The 14,153-nt window shown below is 46.5% G+C and overlaps 1 protein-coding gene across 1 annotated transcript; it reads right to left on the bottom strand.

Moving 5' to 3' along the window:
• Positions 1-576: 576 nt before the first annotated feature.
• On the bottom strand, positions 577-2,081 carry LOC103696849 (F-box/kelch-repeat protein SKIP25). Its single transcript, XM_008778570.3, is given in 2 exon segments — positions 577-1,465; positions 1,468-2,081. Coding segments are annotated over 2 exon segments (1,212 nt in total). The 5' UTR covers positions 2,033-2,081; the 3' UTR covers positions 577-818.
• Positions 2,082-14,153: the final 12,072 nt, after the last annotated feature.

The following is a 14,153-nucleotide window of genomic DNA, read 5'->3' as shown; positions in this document are numbered from 1 at the left end:
CTCTAGGACGATATGAGAAGCATCTCATCTTCATTGTTGACCTATTTTTCCCTTCCTGATACAGCGAACCTGTTGCAACATCTTCTAAACTATTAGACAACAACACATGGACTCGTAACGCAAACAATACTGGCCTCTGATCATCTTAAGTATTCTCACATGCATTTGAACCAAACTACCATGTATGTATTTTTGTGTGCCCCATGCAAGATTCAAATGGTGGAGGTCTCATTCTCCTTTGAGCTACAGCTATTAGGCAAAGTAGAGTTTCTACCTCGAATCCCTTTCCGTACTTGTTAGGATGATGAAAACTAGATCTCTCTCTCTAGGAAATGTTAGCACGAAGTTTACTAATAGAGTGGTCTTCATGCTCATCACCGTCCTTGCCTAGGGTGAAGTTTCTGTGCCTTTCACAGAATTCTACATACATACATGGGCACAACAAGCACATTTATTTGCTGGAACTTATATTTCCCCACAAACGAAAACAAGATAGCTCTCGTACCATGAATCTGTTTACAAGTATCATTCGTATCATCTACTAAAAACTTTCTTTTTGTTCAAACACACCAAGTACTGATAAGGATCTTGTGATGCTTATTAAAGCCAAATCCAATAGGAAATTTCCAAACATACAATCACATATAAGACCTTCCTTGTTGCTCCTTCCGAGGGAAAAACAAGGAAATAAAACGCGTGTACACGCGTGAGGAAATAAAAAGGAGTAAGACTCCCGGGAGTCAAGTCATAAAAGAGCTTATTTGTCTTTTGCTCCGTCCGCAAGCTGGCTCACGTGCCGTAGATCTGGAGGGGAACGATCAGGATTCGGCCCGGGTCATCCGGGGCAGGACGTGGAGGGCGACGACCCGCTTCCCCCGGGGCGGCTCCACCACCCACATCCGCCCGGAACTCGCCGCCACGTCCACCACCACCACGCCGGCGCCCCCGCCGTTGACCAAGCACACCCTCCCCCCTCCGGCCGCCATCTGCACCGCCCCCTTCAGCCTCCCCGACTCCGGCACCACCACCCGCCACCGCTCCCCATCCCAGTCGTACTCCCTCAGGGCGCCGCTCCCCTCGTCCACCACGTAGATGGAGCTGCCGTTGTCGTCCGTTGACGCCGCCGGGCCGGTCCAGCCGGCGAGGAGGGCGGGCGGCATGTCCTCCCAGCGGTCGGAGCGGACGTCGTAGACGGTGCCCTCCTTGGCACCGCGGCATCGCATGTTGACCATGCACAGCTTTCCCCGAGCGGCCACCGCCTCAACGGCCTCCCGGCTGAAGCGGCCGCCGTGGCGGAGCGGCGCCACCGGTTCCCAGAAGGCCGAGGCGGAGGGGCCGAGGCGGGGGTCCCAGCGGGCGGCGGAACGGGCGACGTCGGCCTTGTACTCGGGGCCGACACCGCTGGCGAGGTAGACGACCCCGGCGGCGGCGCCGGCGGCACACCAGCGGCGGGGGCAGGGGAAGGGGGGCCGAGGCGCCAGCGGGCGGAAGGGGGGTGGAAGACGAGAGGGCGGGGGAGGGCAGGGAGGAGGGAGGGGGTGGAGGCGGCAAGCAGGACGAGATGGCCGGCGGCGGCGACGGACTGGACGGGGAGGCTGCGGGCGATGAAGGAAGGGTGGTGGAGGAGGAGTCGGGGGTGCGGCGGAGGGGGCGGGAGCTGGGACCAGGCGGCGGCGAGGGGGTCGTAGCAGTAGAAGGCGATGTCGGAATCGTCGTCGGAGTCGGAGGAGGAGAGGAGGGCGTAGAGGGCGAGGAAGGGAGGGAAGAACGGGGAGTAGAGGAGGCGGCGCCAGGAGCGGCAGACGGAGTAGAGGAGGGGCGGCGGGACGAGAGCCAGGCACAGCTGGGCCAGGTGGTCGGGCAGCCCGGGCAGCAGGTTCTGCTGCTCTTCTTCTTCTACTTCTTCTTGTCCTTCTCGGAGGAGGAGTCGGTGGTGGTTCCCGGCGGCGGCAGTTGCGGAGGAGGAGGAAAACTTGGGGCGCTTGGAGGAGGCCGTGTGGTCCATTTGATCTGGGCGTGGAGCGTGGGGCATGGGACGGGATTGGGATGGGGGGAGGGAAAGGGAGGGTGCCCTCCGACGTCCAGCTTTAATAGAGTGGGTGCTAGAAGAGTGGACAGGGTGTTGGAATCATTTACCGGAAAGGTACTGTTCCATTAAAGCAAAAAGAAGATTTGGCGCACAACTCCGTTTTTCACATGATAGGCTAAATTCAAGTTCTGGGAGGGCATTACTTTTTGTGAGGTGCGTCCTAGGTGCATGCATATCTTCTTCTTCTTTTTTCTTTCTTTTTTTTTTTTGTTTTGTTTTGTTATAGTGACTCTGCCATAGTGGCCGGGTAGATCCAAAATTGGAGAGGCGCCGTAGAGAAAAAGCCGTTGCTTTATGACATTCGTAGACTCTTAAGAGGTGTGGCTTCTACATAGCCGCGCATGCCTACAGAAAGATAAATAGTGTGGCTAATTGAGTTGCGTCCTTTGCTGTTCATCATTCTAGTAGCTTTGTATAGAAAAACTAAGGGTCTCTGCCACATTCACACTCATTGCATGTGAGCCGCTATTGTACCCAAAAAAAAAAAAAAAATAAGTTTTGGGAGCTAGCGGCTATTAAACTTGGGGGCTCCCTGAAGACCCATGGATGGAGCCCACTACTGCCTAAGCTGTAATGTTGCTTGAGGTGTATCTGCATGGGCTCAATCTTCCCTATTTGGATGGAAGATGGGAGGGAAGGGTTAAGGATGCGAGTTGTATCTTTCGTGCGAAAGAATGATTGATCTTTTATGACATTGCTCATTAGATTGCATTTCATATATATCTCAAAACACTTCAAAGTTTTCCATTCATTTGCATGCGTAGATCTCGAAGCAACTACTGCACGATCCGACGATAGATTCGTGCGAAGAAAGATAAATCTTTCTTTTGCGCAAAAGATACAACCATGTCTCGAGATGGAATAAGGGATAGAGAGGATAAGAAAGAGAGTGATAGGATTGGATGAGGGTGTACATGAGAGGGGGAAGGCGTGGAAATGGTGGCAAGCCCCTCCAGTTCACCATGTTCAAGTGGGCTAACCATCGGAGTGCCATGCCATGACTTGCACCCTTTCCAGAGCACCATGATTTTTGTCACCATGAACCCATGGAAGGTGTTGCTAGTGAGAGCGGAGAACTAGGACAAGTCATAAGACAATATGAATCATCCAGTTGATTAGGATCCTATCATTACTCAAGTCATATCATATGTCCATCAGATCAAGTGCAATGGCATCAGTAGTTCACACACATATAATGCAGCATGAGATTGTTCAGTATAAAAAAATTACAGTGTCCTTGAGCGCAAATTTTTTTCACTCCTCTAGTTTATTGGATTTTATGAAATTCCATCTCTACATGCTGTTTTACCAAGCAAGCACCGCTATAATTGCTTGGATTTTTGATGATTAAATTAACAACTATATAAATTCTTCTAGCTAATACATCATTTACTAAAGCAATTGACTGGTTATCATATTTTGCTGTATGCAATTCTTTTTGAAAGATGTCTTTGAGCAATAATTGCTTATTGCTGAGGGCTCGTTTGGTTCGCGGGAAAAGAAATGGAAAAAGTTTAGTCAATGGAAAATAATGAGATGGCTCTTGTTATTGGATTTTTCAAAGGAGAGAGACGGAAAAGTTGTATTCCCATGTGAATATGATTCCCACATTTTATGGAAAAGTCTTTCCCATGAGAAACATGGGAAAGTAACTTTCCCATGAGAAGCCGGAAATCACTCCATTTTTATTTTTTCCCAAAAAAGACCTTCAGTATTAAAGAAGCATTAAAGACCTAATTTTTATTAAGGGTATAATAGAAATTATTTATAACTTTTCCAGAAAAGTGAATGGTCAACCAAACATAAGCACTCTGTAAATCTGTTACTTTCTCATGGTCAACCAAACATACCAAAAGTACTTTTCTAGGCATTCTTTTCCTAAAAATCTATTTCTCAGGAATCATATTCCTAAGAGAAAAAATGCTTCTCGCGAACCAAATGAGCCCTAAGAGTTTCGGGGCCAAATTGGAGAGAACTATCTCCATTGATCGGCCCACTGGCCTGCGAGTTAGATAATCCAAATTAATAAATTATGTTTAATTTCAAGACTCTTGATGTGCATTTCTAATGTCAAAATAAGATAAATATATTAAAAATAGATAAAAATAATTAATTTTTGAAGATTTTTAGTTGAAGGCTAAAATTGAAAATTTGAGTTGGTTCCGATTCGTGCATAATCAAATAGCAACGATAGGAATCGGCCATTTCGGCTCTGGACACGAAACAAATGTCTATTGTGATTTCAATTCTAAGCCATTTGGATTCCCATTAGCTTCCACAAACTTTTGAAGAGAGTAATCCTATTCCCCGTAGCTGTCTTTGCGCATGCAGGCATTTCTCCAAGAGTTTCTTGCCCTTTCTTTTTCATTTTTTTTTTTTTTGGGTAAAAATGACAATTTATATAGCTCATGAGTACATCTTGCTGAATCAAAAAAAAAAGAGTAAAGAGTACAAAAGAGGAGATATGTCTTCTATAGATATTCATATGATCTTTCTAAAGTGCCGAGCAATAAAAGAGGCGATCCAATTTATTGTGCTGTTCATTTTCAGAAATATATGTAATGTTTGAAAATAGTTTAGCTCCTGAGCTAGTTTGCAGATATCACGAATAAAAGGGTGACAATCAACGTGGCTGCCCACGTACCGAATCCAATTGATTACCGCAGAAGGGTCTCTTTTGATGTACGCTCTGCATCAAAATTGCAATACTCGGAAGCCAGGGAGACGTTGGGTCGCTTTTTCTCTCTTAAAAGTAGGGGCACAATGGAGAACGAGAAGAAAAGGAGAAAGCTCGCGTTTAAGGCGATGTCACTGTCCCATAAAGAGCTGAGGACCAACCTTTCCCTGTGGAGAAGAGCCAAAGGGAGGGGAGGTGACCTTGGGGGGCTGATGACGAGAGGGAAGGCAGAAGGAAAGGAGTGGTTCAGCGGCGTTGTCTTTTCTCCTTTTGCCGCTTCTGGGTGTTGCGTTGGAGAGGGAAGCCTTTGCTGCCACTCTTCCTTCCAAAGATTCCACGCCTCACAACTTTTTTTTTTTTTATTCTCCTAAATGGTTTGGTTGTTGTTGCTTTCTGGTTCCTCATCTTCTATAGAGTTCCAAATTAAACCTTCATGTGATAAATTTTAAACTCAAGGTTGGGCCTAAATAGCAACTGTTATTGGTTGTTATCTTGATGAAGAAAATTAATGTGGGATAAAAGAAGACACCTAAGAAGTTTCATTGGATTTGAATAAGATACATTTCCAAACTTTTATATCCAAAATGTTTTCCTTCGTAGCTTGCGTTACATTAAACTTAATTTCTTTTTAGTAATTATGGTAAGTGTGGTCCCTCCTTAGTCCTTTGTGTGGGACCCACATCATTAGTAAAAAGAAAAAAAAAGAATACGGGGCAGTTTCTTTTCACATAACCGCTTTTAGTTTTTCTTTTTTTTTTTTTTTTCGGGGAGAGAGAGAGAGAGAGAGTATACTATTTTCGGTATTTAGAGCTACATATTAAATAATTTGGATCAATACTTGATAAGAAAATCTGTCTTATTGATTATGAATGGTTTCGTTATGAAAGTCAAGATTAAATCTTGACGATGTTTGTGCAGCCTCTAATTAAACTAGAGATGATCTATTATAATTTTATTATTCTAAATAATAAAATATTTTAGGTGGATTAGGTCCGATAATTTTTTTCTTCATATTGATTTTTTTATGTTAAAAATTATATTATCTTTTATTTGGATTGCTTAATTATTTTATTTATTAATTGCTTATATAGATGATAGAAATTATTCTTGTTTAATGAATTATAGTAATATCTTATTTAATTATAGAAAGCGAAAAAAAAAATTGCAGTATTATTATTTTTTGATTGTATTTTTTAACAATATTTTTTATTTGAGTACCATGGAGATCCTATAAACGGAATTTCGAAAAGGACAGAAAAAACCAATAGCTTTTGTCTGCCCGCGCTTTTCATGCATAATGACCATTTTGTGATGTTCGTAGAGAGAAACTACAAAGAAATACCCCGAAAGCTAGCTAAAAGCTGCCATCGGTACGGAGATTAATCTTTTAAATGATGACGATAAAAGACTTGTACATCAAGCACTATATTTTACATCATGTTGGTTGCTCATTTTCAAATTAGTATAACTTGCGATTTATAGGATTTTTTTATTTTAAAAAATAAATTTAAATCCACATTATATATATATTCTACTACATAACACAATCTTTCCTAACAATCTTGTGTGAGACATATCTAACTATCCGCATTTCTCGATCCCACCTTTTGCCATACCTCCAGATATTTTCCTTTTCTCTATGCAACTATTAACTATAAAATCAAACATTCTAATCCTTCTTCTAACATTTATCATCTATTTATATATTTTTCTAGCAAAATAAAATAACATGTACATCTCATGCACCACATTCTATTTACTATGTAATACAAATTTCAGAGATGTGTCTCCATCTACAATCTTTTTTCCAACTTCTTAATAGACTTTATTGATTTTATTCTTCATCTAAAGAGAGCTATGTTCTCTTTTCTTTTTTAATTTTTTATCCTAATACTAGTTGTAATAAGAGAAAAGGGTCTTAATGTCACACAACAAAATTATAATTCATTATAAAATTAATTTTGATTTCTCTCGTCCTCAACCTCTCCTATGGAGAAGGAATTCCATGGTCGTTGTCCGACTGGTAAAACGGGCTCAGCTTTTGGCCGTTGGACCGGTCGCACCAGCCTTGGCCTCTCGTTTTGGAGGTGAGCTTCCCTTGGATGCAACCGGGTCACTTGGGTTCATTTTACCCGCACCTACTTTTCGAAATAAAACCCACTAGAATTTCCCCTCGCACCAATTTAAGCGATCTTGGGTTCATTTGGAAGTCATAACCATGATCAATTTAAGGGGTATGGGTGGTTGAACCACATCGGGTCAGGTAGATCTTTGGTCTAGCTAGAGTTCGAGCCAAAACAAACTTACAAGCTTGTTCTTTGGAAGTTTAATAACTCAACTTACCCTGAAGTTTGTCTCAATTGTTGATACCAACATAGGGAAAGCAAGTAGACAAATGGGACCAGCCTTGGCCCTACATGGAACCATTTTGGACTTTAAAAAAAAAGGTTCATTAGGTCATTTGTACCTTCAAGTTTTCGACCTAGGCATGGTTTATCTTAAAATGCATACAACTATCTACGTATAGTTTCTGAATTTTGTAACTTTGAGTTGCATTTTGTTCAAATTAGAATTTCTCATAAGCTAGGCTTATATTGATTATTGACTGATTTTATTTTGGTTTATTATGGAATACGAGCTAAGTTATCATCTGAATAAATATTTAAGAAGTATATAATTAATTTGTGATCATATGATTATTTTGGATTCTATTATCTTAGTCATGTAGTGTAGTGAGTGTTGGTGCAAGTTTGATTTAGTTAATAAGCTCTATAATAGGTGTTATTAGCATTACTAACTAGGCTACATCCCACTCCACTCCTATATATATATTTGTCTGTAGAGAAACTCAAGAGCATCAATGTCTCTATGTTTTTAGGATGCATCAATTCCATTGAGGCGACATGCATCAAGAAAGACAAGGAGAGAAAGATCTACTCCAATTTTGAACTTTCTTCTTCTGAAAAATCCCACCATAGTGATCATCAATAGCTGCATAGAGCTCTCAAGGTACGTTTCGATCTTTTCTGATTTTTTTTATTTTTTTTGTGTTCTAATCTTCCGTACAATGTCCATGAATAATCCTATAGTTCAAGCCATTTTTTCTTTAATTTTTTTTGTAGTTTATGGAATCAGCAAATTTGAGCGAAGGCGGCCACTTCGCGATATTGTGCCAATTCCAGTTTTGAACTACCGCGGACTTGTTTCGTTTTTTGGTTCAAAACAAGAAAATTCATCATGATTCCTCTTCAAGCCATGTATCAGGTACCTCTTTCTTTTTGGTTCGGTTTTGCTATTTCAGAAGAAGGGCTCATAGGACATCATGGATGTTGACAAATCCAGTCAGTGCTTCTATGGATGTTCATTGCATGAGGTAAGCTTATCTCCCCTTTGAGCTTCCATGAATGCCCCCACTTCTGATTGGGGTATATGAGCTGGGAAAAAAAGTAGACCAGAAAGATAGAGATTAAGTGCCAGAGCTAATTAGGGATGGATTCTTTGAATTGCACCTACCTATCCACAAAAGTAGTCTAATAATTAGGTGTCAGTACTTTTACCAAGCTTGAAGCCAACGCTTTGTGGTCCAACCTTGAACACATCCATTTGCACTCCTGGTAATTGGGATGACTGAGACCTCCTAGTCCCTAATAAATACTGAGCACATGGAATCTAACTATGTGATGCTAAAATAAGGGCATGACCATGTTAACAAAAAAGAAGAAGAATAAAAAAAAAATCTTTGGCTCCGGAGGAACTTGACCGAGTTGGTCCCAGCTTATCTCGGGAAAGAAATTACATCAGTTGGGTCTCCAGTCGACGCGTGCAGACTTTGTACAATTAAATCAGAGAAAATTCAAGGAGGACAAGAAGGTGGATGGCAAGACGAAGTGATGGAGTCGCATTCAAATTTTTCCAATCAATGCCACCGGGGCCCACCCCCATCCAATTTTCCAATCCCTCTGAAACATCGCTCGAGTAGATGCTTGGCTAGAAAACAATTACATGCGATCCCACCTGTGACCTTCTCGATCTCACATTTGGTATGGCAGCATCGACATCTCTTTGACACGATCAGAACCAGTTAGCTTCAATTGGATTCTCCGGCTCGACCAAATAACCGCTTAGCTCCATGCCAAGCTGAATCTTCTTGCCTCGAACAACGTCCGCTCGTTCGGACGGTTATAGAATATTCCGCTATAGTTACAGCCTGTGTGGTCTCAGGCTGCGGTTATAACCAAATCTCATATGCTTACCCTTGTCTCTCTTCTTCCTTCTTCAGGCTCATTTGATTCACGGAAAACATTTTCCCTCCTAGAATTATGATTCCTGAAAAACAGATTTCTGAAAAGAATATACCCAAAAAAGTACTTGTGAAATATTTGGTTGACAATGAAAAAGTGACAAATTTCCAGAGTGTTTATGTTTGGTTGACCATCCACTTTTCGGAAAAAGTTATGTGTAATTTTAATTATACCCTTAATAAAAATAAGATCTTTAATGCATTTTAATACTAAAGGGCTTTTTTGAAAAAAAAATAAAAATGGAGTGATTTTCGGAAAAGTAACTTTTTAATGTTTCTCATTGGAAAGACTTTTTCATGAAACGTGTAAATCATATTTTCATGGAAATACAACTTTTTCGTCTCTCTCCTTTAAAAACTCCAACCAAATAAGAGGTAACGCATTACTTTTCCGTTGACCACACTTTTTTTCCTTTTTTTTTTCTGCGAACCAAATGAGCCCTTTTTTCTATATCGGAACAATCTCTCTGACTTAAGCATTAGAAGGTCTGGCTGAAGTAAAGCTCCGACGAGGTTTCTAACCTTTTCATAGTCTTGCTTATCGATAGAAGTGGCCCACGTTAGTGATCCAAAGATTGGCTACAGCAACAAGTTTCATGATTTTGAGTTACGGTCATACAAGCAAATAGATGTGCATTGGTCCTTCCAACGCAATTCTCAACATTATCACGGAATAATAAAAACTGTAGTCTACGATTTGAGTGCAAGGATGTACAGACTATTTTGCCTTCTCCTCATATTGTTGCTACTCTTACTACTAATTATTTTAAATGGATGATAATAATATAATTGGAAAGAAAATTATCATAGATTTAATTATTTGTTTAGGATGAATGTCCTATCAACAGAGGCAATATTCTTTAAAAGCAGAAATTTTGAGCAAGTTAATCTTGATTTTAATGAGTTGTGTTGGGGGAATAAGGTTTTTCCCCCAAATGACACGAATGCCCCTAAGAAGCCGCACGATCGTCGACCCTGAAAGGCCGAAGTCGGCATCCGAACTCGGAACCTCCGACCTAAGAGAAACCCCAATGTCCGAGGCCTACTTTTGTCAGCCACCTACTACGGCCGTACGTCTCCGAGGTCCGGCCAGAGACCGTACTATGACGCCCCTCCGGCATTTATTGCGCATGACCGCTGTGATCCTCCGGCACACTCCACAATAAATGCGGATCTCCGGCTTACTCCACAATAAATGTGGATCTCCGGCTTACTCCACAATAAATGCGGATCTCCGGCTTACTCCACAATAAATGTGGATCTCCGGCTCACTCAACAATTAATGCACGTGACTCCTGTCATCTACGGACTCCCAGCTCTCCACGGCAAATAAGCCCAGCAGAGTCTAGTCGACTGTGATAAGTCTCTGATCTCGGCCATACCTCCGACACTAATGCAATAAATTCGCCTGGTAGCGTGCTAGTTCGGGTTGTACGACGCCCTCATCGCCGACATCAGTGCAATGATTCGCCTGACCAAGCGCCGACCTGAACGACATGCCGAGCCGTACTACGGCTTCGCCCCGTTACATCGCAGGTAAACCGACCCCCGGTCTATAAAAGGGGGTTGGAAAATCGATACTCTGGACAAGCACTGTTTACCTCTACTCTACACGATTTGCCCCCTCCCTGACTTGAGCGTCGGAGGGCCGGCGCCGGAAGATCCGGCCACCGGTTCGTGTGCAGGCACCCAGACGGAGGACGCCGCCCACTGTCGGATCGTCGCCCAGCCACGGGAACCAGCCGCTCCTTCTCTCCGATCGCCCCAGACGGAGGACGCCGCCCGTCGACGGACCACCGCCTCGCCGTGAGTAACCACCTTCCGCTCCCTCTCCTCGACCGAAGATTGCCCCCGGGTCCAATTTCCAGCAACAGTTGGCGCTAGAGGAAGGGCCCGAGTAGCAGTCATGAAGTTGAGAAGTAAGGGAGCCTCTAACGTCTCTCGGCGTCCCCCGCAAAGTCCTGGACACTCCGTCCAGAATTCCCCAACTCCAGCTGACCCAGGTCCTCAGGTCCAGCCGGAACAGTTCAATGCCCTGGTACAGCAAGTCCAGGCCCTGGCCGCCGTCGTTCAGGGCCTACGGCGCGTGGAAGCTTCACCGGCGCTTCCCCCGCAGGCCCAGGCCCCGCCGGAGTGTCTCCCCAACGGCCCGGTTCTCCCCAGTCAAAATCTGCATGGCTCCTCCAGAGCCAACAACGGAGAACGGGCTGCTCCCCGTAGGGAGTTACCGGGAGAAGGTTTCGATCGGAGACCCCAACTTTCCGAGGCGGAGTCAACCCCGGACCGCCAAGGGCCGGCGCAAACCACAACGACAATCCCACGGGTGGGGGAGCTCGACCGAAAAGTTGAGCATCTGGAGCGCCAGATTGCGGCACTCCACGGCAAGAAGGCAAGACAGGAAGGGGACTTTGAGTTCACTGCCAAGTCCCCCTTCTCCCGCCAGATCGAGGACGAGCCGGTTCCCGCGAGATTCAAAATGCCTCAGGTGGAGCCCTACAGCGGAATCACCGACCCCCTCGACCACTTGGAGAGTTATCGGGCCCTCATGGCCCTACAAGGGTCCTCGGAGGCCATACTCTGCAAAGCCTTTCCAGCGACCCTCCGAGGGACCGCTCGGCTTTGGTTTTCTGGATTGAAGCCGAACACGGTGTCCTCCTTTGAGCAGCTCGGCAGGCAGTTCGCCACCAACTTTGCTGCCAGCCGGCGCCAGCGACGGACATCAGACTCCCTCCTGGATATCAGGCAGAAGGAGGGGGAGTCCCTCAAAGAGTACCTGGACCGCTTTACCGCCGCCACATGGGAGGTCCGCGAGCTAGACCAGTCGATAGCCATGTCGGCTCTGAAAACTGGGGTTCGCTCCTACCGATTCCTCTTCTCCATCGAGAAGAGCTTCCCGGCCGACTTCACCGAAATGCTGGCCCGAGCCCGGAAGTATGCCAAGGCCGAGGAGGCAGTCGCCTCCAGGCGGGGAGCAATCGAGCCCGCCTCTAAGAAGCAGAAGAAGCGCCGCGAGGAGCGCGGCCGACAAAGGAGCCGGTCTCCCCGCAGAGAGAAAAATCTCCCCAGACTGAGGAGTCTGCCCCGTCAGCAGGGGCGACCTCAGCAGAGGACACCTCCTCGTCCGAGGTCTCCACCACGGCCCCGGATGTACCAGGCGAGGTACGAGAACTATACACCCGTCAATGCTCCCCGGGCCGAGATCCTGATGGAAATTGAGGGTCGGGACTTCTTCCGACCCCCGCCTCCTATGCGAGACACGGGATTTCCCCGAAATACCAGGAAGTATTGCCGCTTCCACCGAGACCGTGGGCACGACACGGAGGACTGCTTCCAACTCCGGGACGAGATAGAAGCGCTCATCCGACGGGGAGTACTCAACCGGTTCGTGAGGAATCGACCTGAGGAAAGAAGGCCGGCGGAGAATGTCGCACCAACCGAAAATCCAGGCGACAACAGGCCCATCGCCGGCACCATCAACATGATCGGGCGGGCCTCGGCAGGAACGGCCGCCCAGGGAACACCCCCGAAGCGCCCACGTACTGATGAAGTCATCTCGTTCTCGGACGAGGACTTAGAAGGGGTCGAGACCCCTCACGATGACGCTGTGGTCATATCAATGATTGTAAATAGGTTTGATGTAAAGCGTGTCCTAGTTGACAATGGAAGTTCAGCCAACATTTTGTACTACCATGCCTACCAAAAAATGGGGTTGACAGAAGGACATCTCCGGAGAATCAATGCCCCGCTAGTCGGGTTTACCGGAGATGCGGTCTCGGTTGAAGGTGAGGCTAGCTTCCTTGTCACAGTTGGCCTCGCCCCCCGGGAGAGCACTGTGAGGATGGACTTCTTGGTGGTCCGTCTGCCCTCGGTCTACAACGCCATCCTTGGGCGCCCAGGGTTAAACACCCTTCGAGCCGTGGTTTCAACTCGCCATTTACTCATGCGGTTCCCCACTGGCCAAGGAGTAGGCGAGGTCCGCGGAGACCAACTGGTCGCCAAGCAATGCTACATGGCGGCCCACATAGTGAAACAACCAGCTGAGGCGCCAGACCGCCCGACGCGCCCTTCACTCCCCATAGAAACCCTCGATGCGAGGGACACCCCCTGGAAGAAGCAAGTAGAGCCCGGTGAGCTCCTTATTCAAATCCCACTACGAGAAAATTTTTCCGAGCTAACCGTGCAGGTCGGCTCCGGCCTCGGCGCCCATGAGAGGGATCGCCTCGTCAGCTTCCTGCGGGATAATGCCGACGTCTTCGCCTGGTCGCCCGCGGACGTGCCAGGAATTGACCCTGAGGTCATGGTCCACCGACTTCAGGTGAAACCAACCAGCAGGCCTGTAAAGCAGAAGAAAAGAGGCTCCGCCCCCGAGCGACAACGAGCTGCGGCCGAGGAGGTGGACAAACTCCTCGGAGCCGGCTTCATCCGGGAGGTCTCCTACCCGGACTGGCTCGCCAACATAGTCCTCGTAAAGAAGGCCAACGAAAAATGGCGTATGTGTGTGGACTACACCGACCTGAACAAGGCCTGCCCAAAAGACAGTTTCCCCCTCCCGAGCATCGACCAGCTCGTCGACTCCACCTCGGGACACCAACTGCTAACTTTTATGGACGCCTTTTCAGGATACAATCAAATCCGAATGGCGCCAGAAGACGAGGAGAAGACGGCCTTCATCACCGACAAGGGCACCTACTGCTATAAGGTGATGCCCTTTGGCCTGAAAAACGCTGGGGCCACCTATCAGAGGCTGGTCAGCCAGATTTTTAAAGACCAGATCGGCCGGAACATGGAAGTCTACGTGGACGACATGTTGGTGAAGAGCCGAGCGGCGGAACACCACATAGCCGATCTCGACGAGACGTTCGCCAAGCTCAGAAAATATCAAATGAAACTCAATCCGGCGAAGTGCGCGTTTGGGGTCACCTCGGGCAAGTTCCTGGGTTTTATAGTGACCCAGCGCGGAATTGAGGCCAACCCGGAGAAAATCCGGGCACTGCAAGAGATGTCGCCTCCAAAGACAGTTAAGGAGGTGCAGCGGCTCGCGGGGCGGGTAGCCGCCCTGGGAAGGTTCGTCTCTCGGTCGGCCGAGC

The sequence above is a fragment of the Phoenix dactylifera genome, unplaced genomic scaffold (assembly GCF_009389715.1).
Source record: "Phoenix dactylifera cultivar Barhee BC4 unplaced genomic scaffold, palm_55x_up_171113_PBpolish2nd_filt_p 000667F, whole genome shotgun sequence".
NCBI lineage: Eukaryota > Viridiplantae > Streptophyta > Magnoliopsida > Arecales > Arecaceae > Phoenix > Phoenix dactylifera.
This window is presented reverse-complemented; position numbering and strand designations above follow the sequence as displayed.